This window comes from Squalius cephalus (assembly GCF_949319135.1).
Source record: "Squalius cephalus genome assembly, chromosome: 20".
NCBI lineage: Eukaryota > Metazoa > Chordata > Actinopteri > Cypriniformes > Leuciscidae > Squalius > Squalius cephalus.
Genome location: NC_137141.1, coordinates 15,231,429 through 15,258,729, shown reverse-complemented (window position 1 = coordinate 15,258,729; position 27,301 = coordinate 15,231,429). Strand labels below are relative to the sequence as shown.

Here is a 27,301-nt window from a genome sequence, read left to right as displayed (position 1 = left end):
CTGCTCTTGTAGTAAACAACCTGACCACGTGGTAGGGATGTCGACGCTCATTGGCTAAGCAGCGCTTTCCAAGACACACGCCCTACAATTCCAACTTGTTTACGCAGAAGTTGAGGAAGGGTCAAGAAACACAATGGACACACATAGGACACTGTATTCATGCTACACCACTTTTTATTAAATCTCCGTGGCTTTGCATTACTACAGTAAAATGCATTTAAACAGGAATGCAAATGGATGCATTGTTACTGTGCAAATAATGATTTGAAATGTGGATTCCAGCTAATTTTATATACGTTTATGCTTTTTAGTGCATAACATGAATTGTGCATTAAAATTGCACTCATTTAGCTGTCATATATGTGTCTGAATCGTGCAGTATTTGTTTCTTTGTATATGGGTACATCGTGTACCTTGTAACTTTTGGCTGGCAGATGTTGCACTGAATGCATTGATTTAGTCAGAGCTGTCTTCATGTTCTTTAACATCTCACATACATTGTGATTTATTTTCAAATGTTTTCCATTTATCTTTTTGATCACAATACGCGTTGGAAACAGAAACACACTTGTCTTATGATTGGTCTCATATCCTAAACAAATCGAATTGTATTGGTTTACAATGAGAGGGTGTCAGTCTGTTTGTTCAACTAACATCAGGCGTGTTATCTTTAAATGTACAAAAAAAACATCTTAAGTTCAGTAGCTGTGTTTTCTTTTTCTTCTTTTTTTAGTAGCTTTTTCTAAAGGGGAGGGCATGAAAGGGTTACATAATTCGCGTTCCCCCCTACAGTCTATGGTTCCCCCGTCCGCTGGCATCACCGCCGCACGCCATTGGTCGAGAGCTGTGACTCGCCTCCCCACGCGCTGCGCTCGTGAACCAGCCGAGGCCAATAGACGCGTACGTGAGAGAGCGCACATCCTTCATCGGGCCAGAACATTCAAGAACCTGCATTCTGCACGTCGGCCACAGATCCGCGTGCGATTCCCACACACTGCAAGAACAGGCGTCACGTGAAGATCGGTTTAAACGTAACAGTGTTTTTATTATTTTTGTTTTTTTTACTTACCGTTGAACTCGAGTATTACGGACAAAGATCACAGGTCAAAGAAATAAGATTTTTAAAGGATGTTGTCACGGTTGCGATGTTTTACACGTAGGTTACGTGCGACCTAATACATAGACTGAATGATTATGATAAACACATGATGCAACCTTTTTCTGCTGCAGGCTTTTTATATTTTCACAATGTATTATTTGTGATTCTGAGTATAATGTTCAAGCAAAACAAAAGCATTCAATTACGTTACACACATTTAGAATTTATTAGATAGGGCATGCAAAATAACGTCCGTTTTTGTTGTTGGTAACTAATATCGCAAAACATGCTTAGCAAAGAACTGTGGTTATAAACAAAATGTCAATTTTAACATGAATGAAAACACCCTCAGTTTAAAATGTCACATGTTTGGTGACACAGACATCTAACATTTGATATATTGCATACCGGTAATATTTTACTTTAGATCTAGCTGAGATGGGGTCAGTACAGTGTCTGTTCAGTTCATTGATTCAAGTAGCCCATTTAATTTAAGGGTCAGTGACAACAAAGGAAATTACAAAAAGGAGTCTCCTTTTAAAGACATTTTTTAAAACCACGTGCCAAGTTCACAGATATGTTATGTAGGTTTCATTTTTTATTTATAAAAAAAAAAAAAAAAATCTATATTTTGTAGAAAATGATGAATGATTCAAATCTAGTTTTGTTCTATTATCCATATTTTTCTGTCTCATATATTTTACAAAAATCATGCATTTTCATATTTTTCTTAAAATGGCTTCATGCATGTTGTTTACACAATTATTAATCATTAAATATGAATACAATCGTTTCACTGCTTATTTTAAAGAAATAAAAGATAATTTTATAAATGCCCTCATAAAAGAAAAACAGAAAAGAGGCCCAATTCTAGACTCTAGAGAGCAAATATTTCCCCTAAATAAAGTCAATCTCACCAGGACAGGAGGGTTCATTCTAAAGCGCTTGTTACTTTAATTACATTTTACATTTTATTACATTAAAGTTTTTATAGGATGTATTCATGCCCACTGGAATTCGTACATTTGTTCAAAACCTAAAAATATTCACCAGTATGCATCCATCAAGTCAAACATATCCAGATCAACTGATCTGACAGATAAAATCTACAATCACCCCTATTAAGAATGAAATTGAATACAGAATAGTTGCACAATACTGGAATTCTTCAGAAAAGATACAATGTCTTCATTTCTTCATGTCTCTGGTAGTGATGGTGGCGAAACTTCCACCTAATCTTCAAATGGAAATGTGACTTTCTTGCCTACGTCGCATTTAATTGGTGACCCATCTGAAAAGAACAGGTGTGACCAGAAGATCAGGCTCCTTCTCCCTTGAGGGACACTGTTCATCTCTATCTGAATTGTTGCATAAGGATTCAGCTTTGAGTCAGTATGGTCAATGCTGAGGGAAAGGGTGGGTCCAATATTTCCTATGAAGTTTGATGGGCACTTTATGGGAGTCAACACCACAAAGCAGGGTTTCAGCCTGGCTCCAGAAGAATACAGAAAGCATTTCTCTCCAAATAGTGCAGGGTTTTGTTTAGTAAGAGCATTTCAGGTCGCATAATAAAGATGGTGGAACTTTCTACAGGCTTGTTTACACCAAAAAGTCTGTGGTGTTACAGCTACGTCGTCGACGCCATTTTTATTATCTGAGTTAAAAAATAAGATGAATAAAACACGTTTATATTGTTATTTGAATTTTTACTCAAATGCAACTTAAAAGGACTAGATCACCCAAAAATGAAAATTATCCCATAATTGACTCACCCTTGAGCCATCCAAGGTGTATATGATTTCCTTCTTTCAGCTGAACACAGTCTGAGTTATATTAAATATCCTGGCTCTTCCTAGATTTGGTATTGAATGGCATTGAAAAGTGCCTGAGTTTTAAGCACATCCATACATCATAAAAGTAATCCATACAACTCTAGTGGGGGTTAACACATGGATTTGCTTCAGAAGGCATTTATTAAGTAAAAAAAATATCCATATTTAAAACTTTATAAACGATAATCACTGACATTCGGCAACAGCCGCACCCACGTTCACGAGAGAGTCGAGTTTTGGCGATTAAAATTTAAAATATAGATATTTTTCTTACTAAAACCCATGGCTTCGCTTCAGAAGGCATTTATTAACCCACTGGAGTCGTATGGATTACTTTTATGATGGATGCGCTTTTTGGAGTTTCAAAAACTCAGCCACTTTTCAATGCCATTACAAAGCTGGGAAGAGCCAGGATACTATTTAATATAACTCTGTGTTCGGCTGAAAGAAGAAAGTCATCTACACCTATAGGATGGCTTAAGGGTGAGTAAATTATGGGGTAATTTTCATTTTTGGGTGAATTACTCCTTTAGGACTATTTTAAAAGTAGAACAGAATCATCTGAAGTGCTTACAATTTCTCAGTTAGCTTGAAGCGTTGTCCCAACACCGCCATTTATTTGAGTTGGTAGGGTTGAACCTGCAGAAAGCACATGCATTGTTGTGTGTTAGAGTCTAACACTAATGACTAACCGTTAGACTATTCTGTGCATTTCTTATTTCTGGGATCAAAATGTGTGGTGAGAAGTAAAGCAATTTCACAGGGATTACATTACTTTTGTGGTTTGAATTCCTTGCAATTATCTTTTTTGTCCTTTAGAGACATACCTTGAGAGAGAGTGTGACTTCTCCAAGGTTTGTACACGATTCCTTCTTGAGAGATTGTTACATCCTCAGGATCTAAACCTTCAAAGACAAGATTAAAGTGCATCTGCTGAGCGGGTTTGATAGCTTTGCAAAGTGATAAACAGCCATTCAGATTCAAAAGAAATTCATTGACAACTCAGTTTACCGATTTCATCATCCGTGATTTCATTAGCAGCAGGGTTGTGCCTGGCTCCTGATGAATCGCCCATTCTTGCCTGTTGAATTTAGAATTAGAGTTTAGCACAAGATTTACATTACATTTGAGCATTTATTCACTCTTAGGAAGAAAAAAAAAAGGGGGTTCTGTCAGGCACTTCATGTATAAAACCTTTTAGGTTTTCCTATCATGGGATGATTTTTAGGAATTTAGCTGTAATTCATTTAGTTTCAATTAATTTTTTATTTTAATTATATTTTATGAATTAAAGTGCCTCTATTATGCTTTTTTGAATATTCCCTTTCCTGCAGTAATATAGCTGTTTGTGAATGTCAAATGTCTGCAGTTTTAAAGATCAAAGTGCACGATAAATAAAAGTTATTGTCTCCTAAAGGAAAGAATCGATTCTGAACTGCTGAAACGAGTTGTCATTAATTCCAGTCTTACTTCCTGTTACAAACCTACATAATAATGTAACACATTTGCATAATTCTAGCCTATTCAGAGTAGACCAATCACAACAGACTGGGCCATCTGACCAATCAGAGCAGAGTAGACCAATCACAACAGATCTGACCAATCAGAGAAAAGTAGACCAATCACAACAGAATGGGCCATCTGACCAATCAAAGCAGAGTAGGCTGGTGGTAAGGAGGGGTTTAGAGAGACTGACTCTTCGAACGAACCGTTTTCAGACTCTTTTTCTGAAACAGCAGAAAATGAGGGCTATAAATACAGACAAAAGGCCCGTTTACACAACACAGTTTTCAACTAAAAACAGAAAACGTATTCGCTTTGTGCTGTTCATTTCATCAATGGCGTTTTGGGGGCCTGAAAACGCAAACTTTTGAAAATGCGATTCAAAGTGCAAGTTTTTCAAAACAATACTGTTATCGTCTCTGTGTAAACTACAAAAATGTGAATTTGTGAAAACGGCGACATCATGCGCATTCTGTCTATAGGGCCGTAGTGTTTCTTTACAAAGTGACATCAGCATCGCCAACTACTGGCCTGGCATGAATACAGCGTTTTTGGTTATTTTCAAATATCTGTGTGAGCGGGAATCGTTTTGACAATGTTGTTGACTGTACGTGAAAAACACTAAGGAAAAAACATACCCTCAGTGGAGGGAGAAAACAAGGAACAGGTGGGGTAATCAATTAAAAAATGAGTAACCATGGAAACATACCAATTAACTATGACAAATAATGAACAGGGACAAAGGAAACTAAAACTAACAGGTAAATAGAAACTTCATGTGACAGGATGCATGTAAACCTATTGTTAGAAACCTTTAAAATAGCATAATGGGGCACTTTAAGCAGCTTGTAAACATATTACTAGAGAAAAAAACACACAAAATAACCAGTTAAACATGATAGTATTATGCAATCATTTAAGACATTTTTCCTTATATAGAAACTTTTTTTGGCATAAAGCGTTATTTAAAATTGAGTCAAGAAACCATGAACCTTTGAGTGTATGATAGGTTAAAGAAATATTGTAATATACTAAATATAAAACAGTTTTATATGCAGTGTTGGGTGTAATGTAATTTAATTACTTTTCCCTTGAGATTACAGTTACTTCTGATGTAACTGCACTAAATACTTTATAGACTACAGAACAATTTTATATAAAACAATAGTGGATTTAAAACCAAAATTGAACTGGTCGAGGTTGATATGGGATTTAAAAAGTAATTAAATAATTACACGGTTGAAGATGTAGTAGCAGGTAATTAATTACCTTTTTTAGAGTAACTTACCCAACACTGTTTATATATAAAAACAATGTCTATTTTCTTTTAGTTTTATGCCGTTTCATTTGTCACTCACCACACTCACAAGTGTCGATGATTTCTGTTCTGGTGCACTCTTGCTCTCCAACTCAAATGAATGTCTGTTGAGTAATAAAACAAATCAAAATTATTTGTGATTTAAAGCACAGCCATGCTTCTGATTCTTCATCCTAACTGATTCTTCTGATTAAGTTTAATCGTTTTGTTTAAAACGCATAAGTGACTTTATTGCTTATGCGATCCCATTTTGCCAGTGCAATAAAGTTTAAAGCCTAAAGTTTATCCCACATGCACTGAAGTTATTGGCTGGTGTCTGGTGGCCGAGATTGAAACTGCAAAAATCCCCACATTTTTGAAGATGTAATTAGTAGCTAGTAATTAATTTTTAGATCAACACTGATGATACTAAAAGTATTGTCAGTGCAAAAATGCCTGAAGTTTTTCCAACACATCATGTATTGGAGTTCTTGGCTGGCCTCTAGTGGTTGAGATTAAAACTGCAACTACAGGCACAGCTCCAAATAAATATGAATAAATCTTCAAATCCTATCTTTTTATTATAATAATATTATTTTATTTATAAGGAATTTACCTTAATGAGTTTAAACAATGTGAATGAGACTGAAATGCTAACTGGTATTTGACCCACTGGCTTGTATATCATCACTATGCAGACAGTCTGCATAGACTTAAGAAATTTCAACCCCACACTGCTTATTTGCTTGGTCTCTTTTTCATGTCTTCTTATGTGAAGCATAAGTGAGAATGTATAAGACACAGTTCATTGTGTTTTGTGACAGAGCCACATTCCTGCCTCATTCCTTACAAATTAGCATAGTAGAAAATCTTGACAGTGATGTCTAGGAATGTAGCTTACAACAATAGCGTAGGTGACTTTTGGCTACATAGCTTGGCAACAGGACATGCATTGTTGCCTGTTTTCAGATGACTTCATCTTTTGAGCCATGTTTTTTTAAACCAAAACCAAGCGAAATCACTTAAAGGTCACTCAGAAGAAACCACTTACTTTCTACAGCTTGCACAGAGAACCAAGAGCGCGATGCTAATGATGAAGAGGACGATTATGGAGAGAAATGCGGCCTCTGGTTGCTCTGAGATCGCCCAGCCAAAGAGATCTGGACTGATTGGTGCCATGATTGTGGTACCTACAGGAAGACGGATAAATTGTTGAATACATTATACATATACACATACATATGTAGGTCAAAGTGGACCTCATACCATTTTCAATTGTGCCTGAATAGTGCTTTACACACAAAAAACAGCCAATTAAAAATAGGTTCAGAATCCTGTTGCAAAGAAAGATCCCATGCTTACCAAATTAAAAAACTCCCAAGAAATGAACACAACAATTGTTACATGACTTTGCATTATCAGGTTTGTTATATTGACTGTTTTGCCTATGTTCATGAAGCACATCGATTACCACAGAAAAACGTTTTCACATAATGTATCCATTGACATCACCACCAGAGGATGGTGCTGCAACAAATCCCTTTAGGAGGAACAAAACACCCCACACCAAATTGTAAAATCCTATTCTCAAGAAGCCACAGTTCACTCTTGATAAACCAGATGAGGCCTCTTGTTCTTCTCCTAAGGGCCCTTAAACATAAAACACCATCACAGGGACCATTCATCCAAAAATGGATATTCTGTCATTTACTCATCCTCCAAACCCGTGTGACTTGGTTTTTCCCATGCGAATACAAAGAACAGTGACTGAAGTTTTCAAGCTTCAAAAAAGATACAGAAATACCATAAAAATGTGGTCCATATAACTACATTCCTATTCTTCTGAGACCATAGGATAGCTTTGCATAAGAAACGGACCAAGCAGCGATGCCTTATTCGTGAATGAATCACTCGTTTGAGTCAGGCCTTTATAATAAATTGGTTTGTGCAGTTCAGAAAAAGAAAAAAGAAAAACAGCCTGAAACTGCATCTGACTGAGCCGGTTCTAGAGTTGACTCAATTTCCCACACGCAGTGGTTAACGGCTCATTGCGGAGGAATAATTTAATTGAAATGGCATGTCAATTTAAGCCTGTTTCTCACGCAAACCTATTTTATGTCTCCAGAAGACTTGGAATAAAGCACAAGAGTGGTATGGACTATTTTTATGTTTTTATTTCCTTTTTGAAGCTTGATAGTTTCCATGCCTTTTCATCGTAATTTGTGTTTTTATCTGAATAACCAGAATCAAATTTCATTGTTCCATAGAAAAAGCTAATAAAATAGGTTTGGAATGACTTAAGCGTGAGTAAATTAAATGATGACAGAATACTGTGTGTGTGTGTGTGTGTGTGTGTGTGTGTGTGTGTGTGTGTGTGTGTGTGTGTGTGTGTGTGTGTGTGTGTGTGTGTGTGTGTGTGTGTGTGTGTGTGTGTGTGTGTGTGTACTTGTACAACTATCTTTGTGAGGACCAGTTTGAGTTTTAGACCATTGGAGTGAGGACAAAGAGTAAAGTTGAGGACATTTTGGCCGGTCCTCACTTTCTGAGACCCCTTTAAAGGCCTGTTTGAGGGTCAAGACTTGGTTTTAGGGATAAGGTTATAATTAGGTTAAGGGTAGGTTTAGGGTAAGGTTTTGGGTTAGGCACTTAGTTGTGATGGGTAAGGTTATATATATATATATATATATATAAAAGATTAAAATTAAGTTGCTGCCTTAAACTTTTAAGTACAATCAACTTGGATGTTTAAGCCATTTCAACTTAAATTACATTAAACTGACTTAAAATAGTTTAATCTTGTATAACTTGTTAAAAAAAAAGCTGAAAATTGCTTAACTTATTTTGAAGAGCTATAGCAATGTAAAAAACAATGTTGTCATAACTTATTGATCATATACATTTGTACAGGGAAGTTTCATTTTTGGGTGAACTATTATACTGAATATAGAAGGCACTGCCACATTATATGGATTTGTTTATTCGTGTAGCTGGGAGTGTTGTCGTACTTTGACCAGGACAACAAATCAAACCAGAATAACCACTTTTTAATGAATCGGTAAACCATCTTTCTTGGTGGGTATACTGTAGAGACATCTTTTACCATATATCTGTAATTCCAACAGTACTACAAGTAAGGTAGGTAGACCTCACCCAAAACCAAAATGACACATGGAACAGATTCCAGGACTAAACTTAAGAGATCAACCTGCTCTTAGTCATTTAAAATTGCTAAAATTGCACCTCTCCAAGTTCACTATTCAATTATGCTCACTGAACAATAAGAGAGCAAGACCAAATAAACATCCTTAAAGAGAAGGAAACTAAAGAATGAATTATAAAATTGTTTAAAAAAATAATTATAATAATCTCCATTTGAAACAAAAAATAAAAGGCAATGAATAGGTATGGACTCACTTGCATACAACATGACAGGTGGAAATTATGAGCAAAAATATAGTGAAAAAATAAAATACCTGTATAGATGTGATAATTCAGTGACCTCCTTCAGTCAGCGACCTGTTGTTTAAAGCGTTCAGATCCAGTCCCTGGTCAAGTCTCTTCTCTTGAACCCTACATATTGGTTCAGACAACAGACACCCGTCAGCCAGCTCCTGTCAGCATAACACTGACGCTGAATGACGCTACCTTTCTGACAGGAAGGGGAAAAAGCTTTGACAAGCTCCATTTCCTCATTCTTTCACCTGTCATCATGCCATCAGACAGATCACTCACTCAGTGACTCGTATAGATTCCTTCCTCTCACACCCGTTTTCAGGTGTACTTACTGAAATCTAGTTACAGAAACAAATCAAACCAAAGAAATTTCACAGTGTTACACTAGCCATCATATTATAAACTTTTTTTAAAAAATTATTTATCAAATCACAAATGAAATATGATATGTACAGAATATTACTGTAAACATCTGTATGAATTGTCATCAGAAGTCTTACCATTCAGACATCCTGAGAACCTGACAAACCTAGAAGTGCCGCCACCCTGGAAAGGCTCACCTAACCTGATTATAATCGCAAACTAGTCTCTATGTGGGTATGCTGTTAATGTAACTAACCGGAAATTTGCATTTACACAAATTAAAGATATGTACTTTGAACCTTGTGAACCTTTTAAAAGAATTCTTTTGACTCTGACGCATGTTCCAGATAAATTTAATTTACATATGATGTAATGTTATGTTATATATGAAACCGAGGCTAGCTGTCACAATGACTATACAGTATCTCAGTAATGCTAAGGTTTACTGAAAAAACGGTAACACTTTACAATAAGGTTTCATTTGTTAACATTAGTTAACTAAAATGAACTAACCATGAGCAATACATTTGCTACTGTATTTGTTTATCTTTGTTAATGTTAGTTAAAACATAGTTGTTTGTTCATGTGCATTAACTAATGTTAACAAATACAACTTTTGATTTTAATAATGTATTGGCAAATGCTGAAATTAGCATCAACAAAGAATAATAAATGCTGTAGAAGTGCAGTTCATTATTAGTTCATGTTAACTAATGAAGTAAACTAATGAAACCTTATTGTAAAGTTTTACCAAAAAAACAACTGTATAATATAAAAAGTTGTATAAAATTACAACATTTAAATGTAATATTTATTAAATATAATATTTTTACACATAAATAATTGGATACATAGTGATATCCAATGTAAAATTTAATTATTTAATAGTTTTTGGTAATTGAAATAAAGCTGAAATAAAATAAATATTAGATGAAAATGTAAACTTAAAATTAAAACGAAAATTAGAGATACTGTCTTGGCAACTACAAAGTACTAAAATGACTAAAAAAATAAAAGCTATATAGAAATATTAAAAAAGCTAAAACTAATGAAAATGTCAAAAGCACATAATATTACTTAAATCTAAATTAAAAACTAAAAAATAACAATAAAAGCTTATTTAAAGCATGAATAAACACTATAGTGTTAAAAACACTTAAGATTGGTTCCACAGACAGGGCTTAGATTAAGCAAGGATTAAAGGTATAGCGGAGGATTTTCCCGAATTTTAGAAAAGAACCGCCCTCTCCACTTTTTGAAAAAATGCACATGCGCAACACTCTACCTGCTCCCGAGAGGGAACGCCTATTATACGTATGCACGAGCTAATCATAGCTTACATTAACTTTTACTAGCAGTGATTTTAAATGGATTTCTCCAAATAGCATGCCAAACTTTACCTGTCAAGAAACTTCGCGACTGAGGCATCAGTGGGAAGCCCAACCTGTGTTTTGAGCGCACGCCATCGTGTGAATCGTGTGCACGAGGCCTTACGTAAACATATCACCAGAATGACTGACACTTAGGAGGACCAATAGTCTTGATGATCCACCCGGAAAAAGAAAATCCTCCGCTATACCTTTAAGCTTCAGTCAGTTAAATTACAACATTTAAGCAGCTTTTTAAAAATGTGCCTTTGAAAAAAAAATCATGCGAATACAACAATGGCAGTGACATTTTAAAATATATCAGTGCAAGTTGCTTTCAGTTAAAACAGCTCAAACATGCATTTTAGTCTGGGACTAGACTTAAGCCTTGTCTGTGAAATCGGACATGAATGTCTTGATATACATTTTTTGCCGTTTCTGAATTGTTTTACTGTTAAACGCCTATAGAAGGATTTTAATGGCGAGTTTCTATTGTGACAACATGCCCCACCCCAGAACCGATTTAAACCAATTCATGTTCAATAAACTGAACTATTTTTTTTTCTATGCAATAATGGTAGGAATTTAACCGCTTTTTTTTTTTTTGTAGCCAAACAAAGGTTTTTGTACAGAAATTGACAGTGATGAACAGTGTTGAAAAGTGTGACAACCTACTATAGCCTTTTAAATCCACTACATGCACGAGTGGTGTGTGTCTTAGTGGTTTACAGTTAAGCTTGAAGGTTCAAAACTGAGTGCTGAAAGGGTGATTTATGAGTTCACCCAACCCATTCCTCAAGGGCGAATGTCCCAAAACATGAACTGCAAGTTGCATTGGATAGAAAGTATTTGCTAAAAGAAGACTAATGCACTAGAGAACTATTACTGTACATAAAACCACCAATATGGAATCACAGTTGTTAGTGACAGTGAACGCATTACGTCATCTTTCTGTCTGAGAGCAGATCCTCACGCACAGGCAGCCGATCTGTAGAAAAGCATGTCCAAGATACAGGACAAGAACTTTCCCCATTAATCTGATCTGTGACTGGTTGTAGATTTTATGTTACAAGTCACTAATCCTTGTGCAGACTGAAATCACATTTTCTTTGCAGGGCTGCACAGTCTGCTGCTATTTCTGGACACTGGCATGCAATGTCATGCCTTCGTTCAGTCTCACAAATTTGCATATCACGATCACCCAGGCAACCACTTAGAATCTTATTTGTTGTGTTGCGAATATTTCATCCTTGCTGCAGCTGCTTGTATGCTATCAATGTGACTATGGATTTTTTAAAGAGAAACCCACTTTCAATAATCACCAGCTGGATGGGTTTCTTTTGTCAGAGGATGGCACATGTGCACTCTGTACATATGTATTCTTGAGTTTGCTTGCTGTGCACGTGTGCTGGACACAGCCCAGACAGGAGCAGATCAGCTGCTCACACAATTTCCCTCAGGAAGAATTTCTGTCTCATACTCGGTCTCTCTCTCTCTCTCTCTCTCTCTCTCTCTCTCTCTCTCAACCAGTCTATTCCCTGTTAGGGATGCACTGACAAGCGGTTAGCTGGAGTGGAAGATTTCTGCACAGAGAACACAGATGCGCTGCATGTATTAGACGAACACACACAGACTCACAGGAGCTTTTGAAACAGAAAGATGCCAGCTCATCTGAGCCTGGCGGAGCAGCAACGGGAGTGGAGGAAGACGGGAAGAACGGCAGAGCTGGGTCTCGCTGTGATCGCAGAGAAAGGACAGCTGAAGATGTACGACACTGCGAGGAAACGGAAAGGTTGGTGAGAAGCAGCGATAAATATGACATTCATTCTCATCATAAACTGCTATTCTGGTTCACATTTATTGCATCTGCTAATTCAGGGTCCAAAATAAACTGCGTACAACTTTGTGGTATATGTATCCTAAAATTCTGTGTACAAACATGGACTGTATAAGCCATAAAAACATTACCCATCTAAATGTTTGCAGTGTATACTAAATTACAAGGTATTTCTTCATGGCTAGCTCAGATATTTCTTCATGGCTAGCTCAGATAGTGACGTATTAAGAATATGTGTGTGTGTGTGTGTGTGTGTGTGTGTGTGTGTGAGGCTAGCTGAGCTAAAGGTGTTTATAAGGGTCTTGCGTCACATGCTAGATGTCTATTATGTAAGGTGCCCCAATGTCAGGTACATCTGCTTTAATTTTCTTAGAGCAACTGACTAAAATATTCATGCATGCAAATTCAGCAGTTCTGAATGCATCGTACTTCGACCCTCGATGTCACTGTTGTGGTGCTCTGGATTTCAGTTCACCTCAAGAGTTCACCGTTAACGCTTCAGTCAGGCGCTGAATTTGTTGTTCTACACAGCAACAGTAAAACAAATGTTGCCTTTGTAATGGTGTACAGGCTTTGGGCTGTCTTGATTCATAGGACAGTCAAAACTGGCATGAGACAGGTCTCATGTTCATCTTTATATCTGCCTTTTGGCCCACAAGTTTTGTTTACAAAGGTGTTTTTAAAGACAATGCTGTTATAGAGAGAGGTCTGCATGGTATGGTAGGCCAAGCATGTATTTGCTTTAATACACTAATCGGTTAAATATATAGGATTATCACATTAAACAACTCTAAATTATATCCCCAGGTTAAGGACACTTCTCTGGCTAAAGCAATGTTTCACACTAGTAAAGCACCGCTTTTAACCCTGGGGTTGTCTCAGTTACGAAACCGGATGCCAAAGATATACTGTATGAAAAGTTGAACAATATAAACCTGTGTTAAAAAGCCTTTTTTGTATGTGGCTAAAATGGTTCAAGATATATTTATTAGCCAACACCATGGTTTTCTTCATTATTTTGTGGTTCGGTAAGATTTCTTAATGTTTTTGAAAGAACAAAAATTTTATTTTAATGTATTTTAAAAATGTAATTTATTCTTGTGATGTAAAGCTGCATTTTCAGCATCATTACTCCTTCAGAAATCATTCTAATATACTAATTTGCTACTCAAGAAGCATTTCTTATCAATGTTGAAAACAGTTGTGCTGCTTAATATTTTTGTGGACAACTGTTCACCGAAGAATCCTGAGAAAATGCACCAAGTTCAAAAGAACAGCTATTTGAAAAAGAAATCTTTTGTAACATTATAAATGTCTTACTGCCACTTTTAAATCAATTTAATGCATCTTTGCTGAAGTCTTAATTTCTTTACAAATTCTACTGACCACACTCATGAGACAACGGGATTGGTGCAAATCTGAATAACAATTATGAAACCAATACATGCGTCTCTAAAATGTTTGAATTAACATAATTGTGAGCTTGTTTGGAGAATTTTTGAAGAGATAGAGATCACCATGAAGGCTTCCACTATGCCAGTGGTTCCCAAACTGGGGTACGAGAGGTGACAAAGGGGATACGTGAGCAAAATGCTGAGTTTTGCCGTTCATTTAATTCCACCCCATCTTAAAATAACATTAAAAACGAACATGTAGTTCTAACAAAAGTCAAATACATGACATCCAATCAAATTACCTCATCTTTTGCAGTCAAAACTGACTGCATCCACACAAACAACGTGCATATGCTAGGTTGCGTGCAGATTATGCTGCCTTATCAAATTGCACTACATCACTGCCGTTCTCGACAATGTACCTTTGTAAAAGTGGGGATTTAGCACTTTCTACCATGAAGCACAAATATAGACAGACTGCATAGATCGATTTAGACTCAAACCCTCTTTAAAGGAGAACTCCGGTCAATTTTAACACTGAGCTCTTTTTTTTTTTGTAAATTTGGAGTGCTGTCAATACAGAGAACAATGACAAAAATCGGTGTTACCTACACCGTGTTATCCTCTTTTTAAAATTTGCACCCCGTTGACTTCAATGGGGCAAGTTTTAAACCTGCTTTTAGCCTCTTAACATCCTTGATGTGTCATTACAAGTGCCCAGCCCTCTGAGTGATTCCTTCAGAGTGAACGCGGGTCAATCTGACTGCAGTAGATGTGAAAGATATGAATAAAAGTGATGTTTATTCAGCCAGCGCACATACCTGTATTTACATCCTGTTTTCGGTTGAAGTCCACAGTAGTCAATTGTCGAGTTCACGCGCATAGGTTTAGTACGTACGATCATGCGCCCCTTTTAAATCAAAAAAGGAAATAACATTTTTATTCATATCTTGCACATCTACTTCAGTCAGATTCACCCGCGTTCACGCCGAAGGAATCACTCAGAGGGCTGGGCACTTGTAATGACACATCAAGGATGTTAAGAGGCTAAAAGCAGGTTTAAAACTTGCCCCATTTAAGTCAACAGGGTGCAAATTTTAAAAAGTGGATAACACTGTGTAGGCAACACCGATTTTTGTCGTTGTTCTCTGTACTGACAGCACTCCAAATTAATTAGTGATGGGATTTATGGCTTTTTGAGGGGATCCGGATCTTGGCGATCCGTTCCTTTCAAAGAGCCGTTCAAAAGAACGGCTCTTTTGGCTCTTTTTAAATATTTAGTCAGTTTTAAGAAGCCAGCTTGGGGGCATCTCAGTTTATCCTGGAAATAATCACTGGGAGGAATGATGAGGTGAGATTTGTAGTCAAATAATTAAAACTCAGATATCACACACCAATATCTGAGTTTGAATTATTCTGAAATATTGATTATTACCTCATTTGTCATGTGTGGACTATATTCCATAGGGTTGCACAACATCCCTCTGCTTAGACAGTGTCATCACTATTTTGGATTTACCTTTAGTACAAAGTGTAAAGCTACGTTGACTTATGTTATTCATACAATACCTACTCACAAATAAACATCAAAAACAAAGCCGGCTGCAATGAATTTCTGTGCAAAACAGCTTTTACTACAAACACTTCCACACAAGAACATTGTTATCACACAAGAACATTTTGATAGAAATCAAAAAATATTTAAAGTTTTAAATATATACTGTAGATAAAATTAGAATAAATAAAATGGAAATGTCTACATACAGTCCACTATTACTACTATTACTGCTGTAAACTTTGCAAATAGGACATCAGCCCCTTCAAGTCTTAAATGAACAATAACAAAGTGGGCTGCAATGAATGTCTGTGCAAAACAGCTTTTAGTGAAAAATTTCTATACAAGAACAATATCACAAAAGAACATTTTGATAGCAAGGATGCGTGCACAACTATCATCATGCTGTTAGGCAGTAGCACCCCTGCGCTGGGTGCGCCCCTACCCCTATAACTGTTCTGTCTCGCGGAGGAGCTAATTTGTGCGCATCTGTGTGAAACACGCATAGGAAAAAAAGAACGACAGAAAGAACGGCTCCCCTCCAGCCGCGACTCGGCTCCCATCGTTCATGTTTATGAGCCGTTCAAAAGAATCGGTTTGTTCGCGAACGTCACAACTCTACTCCAAATTTACAAAAAAATGAGCTCAATGTTCAAATTTACAAAAAAATTTGCTCAATGTTAAAATTGACCGGAGTTCTCCTTTAATACAAAAACATACCCTGTGTGAGTTCTTGTTTTTATTGTTGATAAGTTATGAGCAAGAATGCAATTTTTCACAAATATCCACACGATTGCAAATGTGACATTGGTTTAATACAACAGTTCAACACAGTATTATCAATATTGTTAGCTCTATTTTGCATGAGATAATAGTTCCAACGAAAGCCACAACAGAACTGTTGTGAGTGTCCAAGCAACACGCAGCAGTGTTTCGTTGGTGAACGAATCTGCGGCTTTGAACGAATCGGGAGAGTCAATGATTCAATGACTGATTCATAAATACAGCCACTTGCTGAATGGCTGAATGAATGGCTGAATGAATGGCTGAATGAATGGCTGAATGAATGGCTGAATGAATGGCTGAATGAATGAATGAATGAATGAATGGATGAATGGCTGGCTGAATGAATGGCTGGCTGAATGAATGGATGAATGGCTGGCTGAATGAATGGCTGGCTGAATGAATGAATGAATGGCTGGCTGAATGGCTGGCTGAATGAATGAATGGCTGGCTGAATGAATGAATGGCTGGCCGAATGAATGAATGAATGGCTGGCCGAATGAATGAATGAATGAATGAATGAATGGATGGATGAATGGCTGGCTGAATGAATGGATGAATGGCTGGCTGAATGAATGGCTGGCTGAATGAATGGATGAATGGCTGGCTGAATGAATGAATGGCTGGCTGAATGAATGAATGAATGAATGGCCGAATGAATGAATGGCTGGCCGAATGAATGAATGAATGGCTGGCTGAATGAATGAATGAATGGCTGGCTGAATGAATGAATGAATGGCTGGCTGAATGAATGAATGAATGGCTGGCTGAATGAATGAATGAATGGCTGGCTGAATGAATGAATGAATGGCTGGCTGAATGAATGAATGAATGAATGGCTGGCTGAATGAATGAATGAATGGCTGGTTGAATCAATGAATGAATGGCTGGCTGAATGAATGAATGAATGGCTGGCTGAATGAATGAATGAATGAATGAATGGCTGGCTGGCTGGCTGGCTGAATGAATGAATGAATGAATGAATGGCTGGCTGAATGAATGAATGAATGGCTGGCTGAATGAATGAATGAATGGCTGGTTGAATCAATGAATGAATGGCTGGCTGAATGAATGAATGAATGGCTGGCTGAATGAATGAATGAATGAATGAATGGCTGGCTGGCTGGCTGGCTGAATGAATGAATGAATGAATGAATGAATGAATGAATGAATGGCTGGCTGGCTGGCTGGCTGAATGAATGAATGAATGGCTGGCTGAATGAATGAATGGCTGGCTGAATGAATGAATGAATGAATGAATGGCTGGCTGAATGAATGAATGAATGGCTGAATGAATGAATGAATGAATGAATGAATGAATGAATGAATGAATGACTAGATGGCTCACTCATTAAGACAGTGACAATGCCACCTACTGGCAGTTTAAGTTTATTTAAAAGTATCACTTTGTTTTTACCATCCTTGCATATTTCTCTATTGATTTTTTAAAATTGAAATCATTATTTTATAAAAGGAAAAAAAATCCACCAGAAAATAATTTAAGGGGGCAAATATTGTCCATTAATGGAAAAGGAGTGACTGCAGTCCAAGTAGAAGAGACTGGGTACGCAGAAGGATGTTAAATGCCTCAGGGGGTACGCCACTCTAAAAAGTTTGGGAACCAAGCATTCAGCTAAGCATTCCTCACTCTAGTTATGTTGTAAATCATAACATCCCTTAACTTCTAAACTGCCAGTCTGCTTTTCAAACTGGGTTGGAAAGTCTGGTGAATTTTTAGAGACCAAAAAACAAAGATTTTTATGTTTGGTGTTTTTGTTTTCCCCCCAGATTCCAGATCTGATGTGAAACCCACAGCCCTGGAGCAGAAAAGAAAAGCATGTGCTCCACAGCACATTAAATCAGCACAGATTAATATCCATAAACGAAATGGAAATAATACAGGTCTGAAATAGCTAATATTTATCCATCAATTCAATTTGCGTTTTCCTTTCTCAAACCCTTCAATTTCCTGATACTACTGCCATGGATACAAAGTCAATAAAGAAAAGTCTTTGAAGCTGAATCTTATCTGAGCTCTTCCCAGCAGCTCATTTATACCAACATAGTTGAATTTATTATATTATATGTGGCATAAAACATTTCAAATAGATTTTTTTTGTAATTTAGAGTCAAATGCGAAAAAAGTGGACGAGAGACTGCGATTGGCCCGGGAACGGAGAGAGGTGTACCAAAAACAGCTAGGTATTTTCCTTACTCTCAACATATAACATCATTACCAACTGAAGAACAAACAGATAGCTTTTCTTTTTCTGAACTGTAGCGTTGCGCGAGCACGGCTGGCTGATGAGGGAGGAGCGGGCCAAGCAGTTTTACGAGAAACACCTGGAGGAGCGACGAAAGAAGTTGGAGGAGCAGCGACAAAGAGAGGAAAGGAGGAGGGTGGCGGTCGAGGAGAAGCGCAGACAGAGGATCAAAGAAGAAAGAGTAAGTTGGTGCATGAGATAAAGTGTGACCGATGCTTGGTAGGAGAGATTTTCTTTGTATAGCTTATATATGCTACCAATATACACACATGTATAAGTTTTACAGATCGGTAATATTTTTAAATCAACAGAACTAAAATAAATAATAAATAAATAGATTTTAATTTAATTAATATTATTGTGGAAACCATGATACCATTCAAACATTTGTGGTAAGATTAAACAAAGAGAGAAAGTAATACTTTTATTCATCAAGCATGCATTAAATTGATCAAAAGGGACAGTGAAGACATTTATAACGTTGCAAAAGATTTCCATTTAAAAAATACTTTAATACATTTAATAAATAAATGTAATAAAATGTTGTTTTTTGGACTTTCTATTAATAAAAGAATCCTGAAAAATAAAATGCATTATGGTTTGCACAACAATTTTAAGCAGCACAACTGTTTTCAACACTGATAATAATCAGAAATGTTTCTTGAGCAGCAAATCAGCATATTAGAGCAACACTGTGTAATTTTTTAAGTTGATTCTAAGCAAAAAACACTTTGTTCTTTCAAAATGATATGCGCTCAATAATGTGTAATTACTTCTACCAACTAATCAAGTATTCTCGTAAGAGTAGAATCTGCCATTTAGAATACATAAGAGCGAGTCGCTCGAATGGCGGCAGCCATGTTGCGACTCCATCTTGAAAATACATTAGCCAAAGAAGGACATACCTGGAAATTCAAGCTTCGCCTTTCGCGTTTTTACACTCAGTGGCACTGTGACAAATGCGAGAGGGAGATTCCTCGCGACTGCTGGCAGATTTGAAATAATATGGCCACCGTAGGAGTTAAAACGCCCTCGGAATGGGAGGGGCTAGAAAGTAATATTCAGTTGGTAGTCATAAACAATTTCACCGCTAGATGGGAGAAAATCCTACACAGTGTAGCTTTAATGATTTGTGAAGGATCATGTGACACTGAAGTAATGATGCTAAAAAATCAGCTTTACCATCAGAGGAATAAATACATTTTAAAATATATTCACATAGAAAACAGCTATTTTAATTTGTAATAATTTCACAATATTACAGTTTTTACTGTATTTTTGATTAAATAAATGCAGCCTTGGTGAGCAGAAGAGACTTCTTTCAAAAACATTAAAAGGCTGTCAATTAGCACTGCATTATTCATATTCTTTGTCAATAAATACCTTGAGATGGCTTGCAAAAACACACATAAACCCTATATTGTCAAAATCGTGTGTTTGTCTTCACGTTTCAGTCAAAACGTTTCTGTTTTTTATTCGGCTGCTGCTGTAGCAAATAGCTGGATGTCTTTATCCATATTACGGATTTCCTGGAACGTCATAAGTTATTACTTCTATGAATCTGTTTTGAACTTTCTGTGAGAGAGCGCCCTCCGGCTTTGAGTATGAATGAAACATACATTACACAAGAGAGTTAGTGCTCCATAATGTTCAGATTGCCTCGTTTTAAACGACAAAGCAATATCACACGAGTGCAGTTTTTGTCCCGAATAGCACGAGTGCAAATGATTCATTTTACTCAACAGTTCAATAAATAAGAAGTTAATATTGTGTTCATAAAGAGAGCCACTTCAATTCCTGAATGAATCAGCCGTTTCAACAAATCGAATGAAAGAATGACGCAATTACTCATTTAGACATTTACCTCCACCAGCTGGTAGTTTTAGTTTCTTATTTAGGGTATAATTTCATAAAAAATAAAATAAAATAAAAATTCATAAAAAAAACCCATTAGAGGTATAGTTCACCCAAAAAATTTTATTCTGTCATTTACTCGCTTGACAGCCCTTTTCTTTGGTAATAATATACATGCATACATATACACACAGACATTATTTACATAAGGGTAAAAGTGTCTGCTAAATGCATAAATGTATGCATGTATGCATGTATGTATAGAGATCAAAAGGTTTTTAAGCTCATAAATTGAGCTGAGTGTCCACATTTTTGATTGGTAGTGAATATCATCAGTTTCATAAACACTGTAGCAATGACTGCAGCAACAATGATGAAAAATTGCTCTTGAGATTTTGCAACCATGATTAAAAACATATGGAGCATGGACTCATGGGAGTGTTTTCATCCCATGTTTTAGGAGCGTTTTGAGTCTGTGGTGCGGAAGACGATGGAAAAAAGTCAGAAGGCCAAACAGAAACCTGGCCACTGCTCACGAAGGGTCACCAAGAACGAAAACAAAAATGGTGAATATCTCAATGCATGATTCAAAACGCACTAACTGGCACTAAAACTGTCTTCTAGCCTCGCATCTATTTTCCCGACTCCCTCTCTGACCTCTTCCTGTTGGTCGCTCTGCTTTCTGCTCTTCTCTAGCTAAACACCGTTCTCTTAGTCAGTGGGAGATTGACCTTGTCCGTCGTCTTCAGACTCCTACCGTCTCTTATCTAGCCAGAAGCAAGAGTGCTGTGTGTCTGTCACGAGACACAGGTATCACTTTAGAGTGACGAACTGCATCTTTCATTCAGATGTTTAAAATGAAAACCAAAGTCTGCAGCTTTGTGTAATAAATATAAACTTTGTTTTCTTCTCCTGCTCATTGCTTCACCTGATTTCTCTGTACTCATTCATCCTTATCTTACAAAAAAAAAAAAAAAAAAAAAAACATCTTCAGTTGTTCATGTTTGTCGTCGTTCAGCCTCATGTCATACCATGAACTCCAGCACCATGCGAAAGCCAAAGGTGCATTGTGGGAAAGTGCCAAGCAGGCCTGCAAGCTCAAGTCCAAAAGTCACCATCCGCAGAACCACCAACAGAGAGCTGGTGGGAGTTAGAACTTTTTTTTAAATTGTATTTTTTAAATACAACCCCCCCAAAAAGTAACATTGTTGCATGGAGTATTGCATGTAAATGTTTTTTTTTTTTTACATATATTATATCAGGTGGCAAAAGGTGATTTTGAGGAACAAGACTTGAAAAAGCCACAACTACAAACAACTGAAATCAAGCCAAAACAGGACACAAACCCACCGGGGCATACTGTCCTTCCACCATCATGGTACTTTTTTTTTTTTGTTTTTTTTTTTTGTAATCTTAGACTTGAAGGGATAGGTCACCAAATAATGTACATTTTGTCATCACTTACCCTCAGGTTGTTCCAAACCTGTATGAGTTTCTGTCCTCTGTTGAACACAAAAGAAGATATTTTAAGAATGTTGTTGATCAATCAGTCGACAGTAGGCATTGACTTCTATAGTAGTAAAAGAAAATACTATGGAAGTCAATGGCTACTGTCTGGTTACCAACATTCTTAAAATATCTTTTGTGTTCAAAGGAAGAAATAAACTCATGCAGGTTTGGAACAACATAAGGGGGTGTAAATGACAATTACATTTTTTTCTCCTTGTAATATCATTACTGTCTAGGCCAGGGAAACAATTGAGATAATAAAGCTGCACTATATGGAGGTAAATTTCAGTTTCATGTCAATTGTCCTTGCATGTCATGCAGAAGAGCAGTGGCAAAGCACAACTGACATAAGAAACAACTCCAGCAGCGACAGAGAGGCTAAAGTTGTGTAGTACAGCTTTAAAAAGATCTCACTTGTGATTTTACTTTCCTTCAAGAATGAGTAACACTTCTCACGCTCAGAAAAATTATACTGTGGGTAATTTTGACCCATTCTCTTTTTATATAACCATTTCCAAGGCTGCAGAACAGATCGCATGTCAGACAAGCCACACTTAAACAAGATAGTTTACCTCCGCTGCCAGAAGAGGAGGATCTAGAACCAGAGTATGAACTCTCCTCCGGGCATCTACAACCTGACAAAACACTTACTCAACAATGTCTGCGAGATAACCAACTCCAGTTGAATCCAGCTGCTAATGGGCCTCTGAATCCACCAGCAGGCTCTCAGATTCCTAATGGTTAGTGAAAGACTCAAACATTTTCCAATGATTCCCACAATTTAATGATATTAATAAATCAGTTTTTAGAATCTTTTGTGCTGAAATGGTTCTTTGTGTTGGGTATTTAGGTTATTTATTATTAAGGAAGGATTAAAATATTAATTTGCTGAAATGCATAAAAAGGAAGGAAGGATTAAAAGATTTGCGGAAGGAAGGAAGGAAGGAAGGAAGGAAGGAAGGAAGGAAGGAAGGAAGGAAGGAAGGAAGGAAGGAAGGAAGGAAGGAAGGAAGGAAGGAAGGAAGGAAGGAAGGAAGGAAGGAAGGAAGGATTAAAAGATTAATTTGCTGAAGGAAAGAAGGAAGGAAGGAAGGAAGGATTAAAAGATTAATTTGCTGAAGGAAGGAAGGAAGGATTAAAAGATTAATTTGCTGAAGGAAAGAAGGATTAAAATATTAATTTGCTAAAGGAAAGAAGGAAGGAAGGATTAAAATATTAATTTGCTAAAGGAAGGAAGGAAGGAAGGAAGGAAGGAAGGAAGGAAGGAAGGAAGGAAGGAAGGAAGGAATGCATAAAATATATGGAAGGGATGTCTTTATTAACAGATTAATTTTGCTGCAGGAAGTGCAGGATTTATTATTAAAACAATAGGCAGATTCATAATTTGTTCACTGTGTTGGGAATAGGTTTCAGTATCTTTAACTAATCTTCTTTGGCAGTTCTTGTCTTGAGTTTTAAAAAGTGCTGTTGACACCATAAAAGTGTTTGTGGATATTGTGAAGGTATTTTGAATACCCTGGTGAAATATCTCTCTCTTCTCTTATTCACTTTCAGGACCAAGCCAGATTGGTGGCGGCGCTCAAGTCAGACCAAATACTTGGACTACAGACCCGGAGCAGGCCAGTCGCATTCTGGCAGAGAAAAGGAGGCAAGCCCGACTCCAGAGAGAGAAAGAGGAAGAGGAACGCAGACAGAAAGAGGAGACAGAGAGGTATACTTTACTATTCTTACCTTTCCTCTATCAGTGCAAGATTTATTTTGTGTCTAAGTATTTTAAAGCTTAACTTTTCACAATGACGGATATAAATTCCTGAAGTGATTTAGGTATCTCAATGAACTTGTATCTCCTCTTTGCAGAAAGAGCAGAGAGGAACTGGCCCGTCGGAGAGCCGAAGAACGAGCCAGCCAGGAGGCAGAGGCCCAGAGACTGGAGGAAGAAAAGAGGAAGAGAGAGGAAGAAGAGCGACTTCAGGCTGAGGAGGAAAACGCTCGCAGACAGAAAGAGGAGGAAAAAAGGCTTCAACAGCAGGTATTAAAGCTTTTTTCCATACTCAGTTTAATACGTAGAAAATTATAAGGCCATATGAAAAGTGTTCAGTGATTTTAAGGCAGGACTGTCTATTTGTCCAAGGACAGAAGGAGAAACACTCAGGAAACATGTTGGAAAACAATCATTGTTCAAGACTTTTTGCAAAAATACAAACTTCAGCTTTAAATATAGAGCTTCATATGCTACTCTTATTGACATTACCATCTTTTTTTAGCTTCAGACCATTTTCCCCCATTAAAATAAAGCAAGGATCATATCATATTAGATGGATCATCGGCAGATTGAATAAAAATTCCTATAATGCTCCATATAATGTGTTCTCAGAGAGAGGAAGAGGCTCGTCAAAGGGTGCTGGCAGAACAGCAGAGACTGGAAAGAGAGAGTCGTTTCCAGAGAGAGGAGGCCGAACGCCAAGAACGGAAAAAGGTATGCCTTAGGATCCGTCTACTTTTATTCAGCAAGGATGTATCGGATTGATCAAAAGTCACAGTAAAGACATTTATGATGTTAAAAAAAAAGATTTCTATTTCAAATGAAAAATGCTGTTCTTTAGAACTCTCTATCAATCAAAGAATCCTGGAAAAAATTTCCACAAAAATATTAAGCAGCACAACTGCTTTCAACATTGATAATAATAAGAAATGTTTCTTGATCAGCAAATTATCATATTAGAATGATTTCTGAAGGATCATGTGACACTGAAGACCGGAGTAACGATGCTGAAAATTCAGCTTTACCATCAGAGGAATAAATTATTATAAATGTGACCCTGGATCACAAAACCAGTCTTATGTTGCACGGGTATATTTGTGGCAATAGCCATCAAAACATTGTATGGGTCAAAATTATCGATTTTTCTTTTATGCCAAAAATCATTAGGATATTAAGTAAAGATCATGTTCCATGAAGATATTTTATAAATTTCCCACCTTAAATATATAAAACATTTATTTTTGTGAATGGATGCAGCACTATCGCCAATAGAAATGGACAACTTTAAAGGACATTTTCTCAATGTTTCGATTTTTCTGTACCCTCAGATTCCAGATTTTCAATAGTTGTATCTCGGCCAAATATTGTCCTATCCTAACAAACCATACCTCAATGGAAAGATTATTTATTCAGCTTTCAGATGATGTATAAATCTCAATTTAAAAAAAATTACACATAAGGCTGGTTTTGTGGTCCAGGGTCACAAATGAACAATATTACTGTTTTTACTGTACTTTTGATCAAATGCAGCCTTAAGAGACTTCTTAAAAAAAAAATATTGTGCTTTCAATTTTATCCAAATCAGCGCCTGGAACAAATCATGAAAAGAACAAGAAAGACAGACTCTGAAGAAAAGGTAAGGCTATCACTGTCTGGCAGGCTCTTTGTTTATGCCTCATCTAGAAGCCCTGCTCATTTTTTTGTCCCCATTAGAAAACAGCATCGGTGAAGGATAACTTGCCTTGTGAGAATGTGAAGCCTGTAATCAGGCTACCAGGTCCTGGAAAAACGCCAAATCTGGAGCTGAGGGACGAGGAGGATATGCTTCCTACTGTGGCCTTCAAGGAGCGCCGATCCTTCCGCAGTCTTTCTGGCCTGGATGAGATACAAGCCCATCAACAAACTGGTATGCAAATAAATGAAATCTTCACTTAAATCGAACATAACAATTTAATAGTATGCAACTCAAGATTAAATCTGATAATTCAAGGATTAGATTAAATATTAGTATACTATTAAATGCATGCCGCCTGTTTTTATATTATGAATACATTATGTTGTCATTCAGTTGGTATACAAAACATAATTTCTCCCCTCCATGCTTCAGAGGTTATTTAACCAACGGACCTGTCATATGATGCCACGACCGTCAGAGCAACTTCAGCAAGCTTGTCTTTCTGAAAAACACAAAAACAACATATGCACATGATTTCCCTGCACTTTAAAAAACCTAACAAGTCACAATTCCTGCAACAGAACACAGTTCTTTACCTTACTGCCCAATTAATCCAGCCAATTACTGCTTGATTTGCTAGAGTGACATCATGCATCGCTGAGTAGCCAGATAACTTTGGGCGACTTAATAATAGTAATAATGACTTAAAGGTACATTACCCACCAAATAAAACTTGAATGCTTCATATTTTAGCTTTAATTTAGTCATATTTTATGTTTTAGTCAGTACGTTTATGGTGTTATGAAGAGAAAGCTTTCTCTTTGAATCTCTGAGCAGTGATGTGATAGTCTTATGGATTTATTTGTCTTATCAGGCACATATAAACAGCACTTCTCTTGCACAAATGCACTACAGTTCAAAAGTTTGGGGTCAGTGTAATTTTTTTTTTTAAAGAATTAAAACTTTTATTCCGCAAGGATGCATTAAAATGAGAGTGAAGACTAAGATTGTTACGAAAAAATATTTTAAATAAATTATTTTAAATTTTCTAATCAAAGGATCCTGAATAAAAAAAAAACGTTTCATGATTTCCACAAAATATTAAGCAGCACACTGGTTTTTATCATTGATAACAATAAGAAATGTTTCTTGAGCAGCAAATCAGCATGATTTCTGAAAATTCAGCTTTGCATCAGGAATAAATGACAACATATTTTAAAACAGAAGAACAGCTGGTTTAAATTATAATCATTTTTACAATATTACTGCTTTTTTATCAAATACATGCAGCCTGCATTTGAACAAAAATCTTCCTAACCCCAAAATTTTGAATGTTAGCATATGTGTACAGTATTTCTTTATAACCAGATATCTGTGTATTCATGTAATTAAGGATCTCTCTTTGCAATGCTGCTGTTTTGAGGGTACAAGTGTATACAGAGGTAATTTCCTTATTGCTGAATAGTGCTTTTGAATCACAGTATTATGCCAGACAGGTGAGCTCATGAATTTCCACAGTTTTTGTAGCTGGTTTTGCACTGCTGCTATTTAGCTGTTCCAAATAAGAACATTCCCCCACCCCTTTTTCGCAAATCAAAATGTATGATTATTACGTGCTCGTCTGCCTTATGAACATTAATATAGTGTGCCGGTGCCCGCTGACCTTGTGCAATGATAAAGGCTTATGCAAATAAGGTGTAAAGATGTAAACATTTAATAATTTTTTTTTTTTATTGGTGTAAGTAAATAAGCTT

The 27,301-nt window shown here is 36.7% G+C and overlaps 2 protein-coding genes across 4 annotated transcripts; one reads left to right on the top strand and one right to left on the bottom strand.

Annotated features, from left to right (window-relative positions):
• Window positions 1–264: 264 nt before the first annotated feature.
• Window positions 265–12,622, bottom strand: LOC307147942 (uncharacterized protein). Its single transcript, XM_079853052.1, has 9 exons — window positions 12,553–12,622; window positions 9,464–9,522; window positions 9,231–9,301; window positions 6,783–6,921; window positions 5,793–5,856; window positions 3,943–4,012; window positions 3,759–3,836; window positions 3,506–3,570; window positions 265–2,753 (listed from the first exon to the last, which is right to left on the bottom strand). The coding sequence occupies exons 1-8, from the start codon at window positions 12,583–12,585 to the stop codon at window positions 3,512–3,514; spliced, it is 573 nt and encodes a 190-aa protein (XP_079709178.1). The 5' UTR covers window positions 12,586–12,622; the 3' UTR covers window positions 265–2,753; window positions 3,506–3,511.
• Window positions 12,574–27,301, top strand: map7a (microtubule-associated protein 7a; the record flags this gene model as incomplete). Of its 3 annotated transcripts, none has more annotated exons than XM_079853047.1 (15): window positions 12,574–12,706; window positions 18,272–18,385; window positions 18,611–18,685; window positions 18,765–18,928; window positions 21,062–21,167; window positions 21,298–21,411; window positions 21,620–21,744; window positions 21,864–21,979; window positions 22,630–22,850; window positions 23,665–23,821; window positions 23,968–24,139; window positions 24,485–24,586; window positions 25,458–25,508; window positions 25,586–25,778; window positions 25,980–27,301. In XM_079853047.1, 15 exons carry the CDS (start codon window positions 12,574–12,576, stop codon window positions 25,988–25,990), a joined length of 1,854 nt encoding a protein of 617 aa, XP_079709173.1. In that variant the 3' UTR covers window positions 25,991–27,301. The 3 variants fall into 3 exon arrangements, with proteins under 3 accessions (XP_079709173.1, XP_079709172.1, XP_079709174.1); XM_079853046.1 differs by having other exon boundaries at window positions 21,596–21,744; XM_079853048.1 differs by lacking the exon at window positions 21,298–21,411.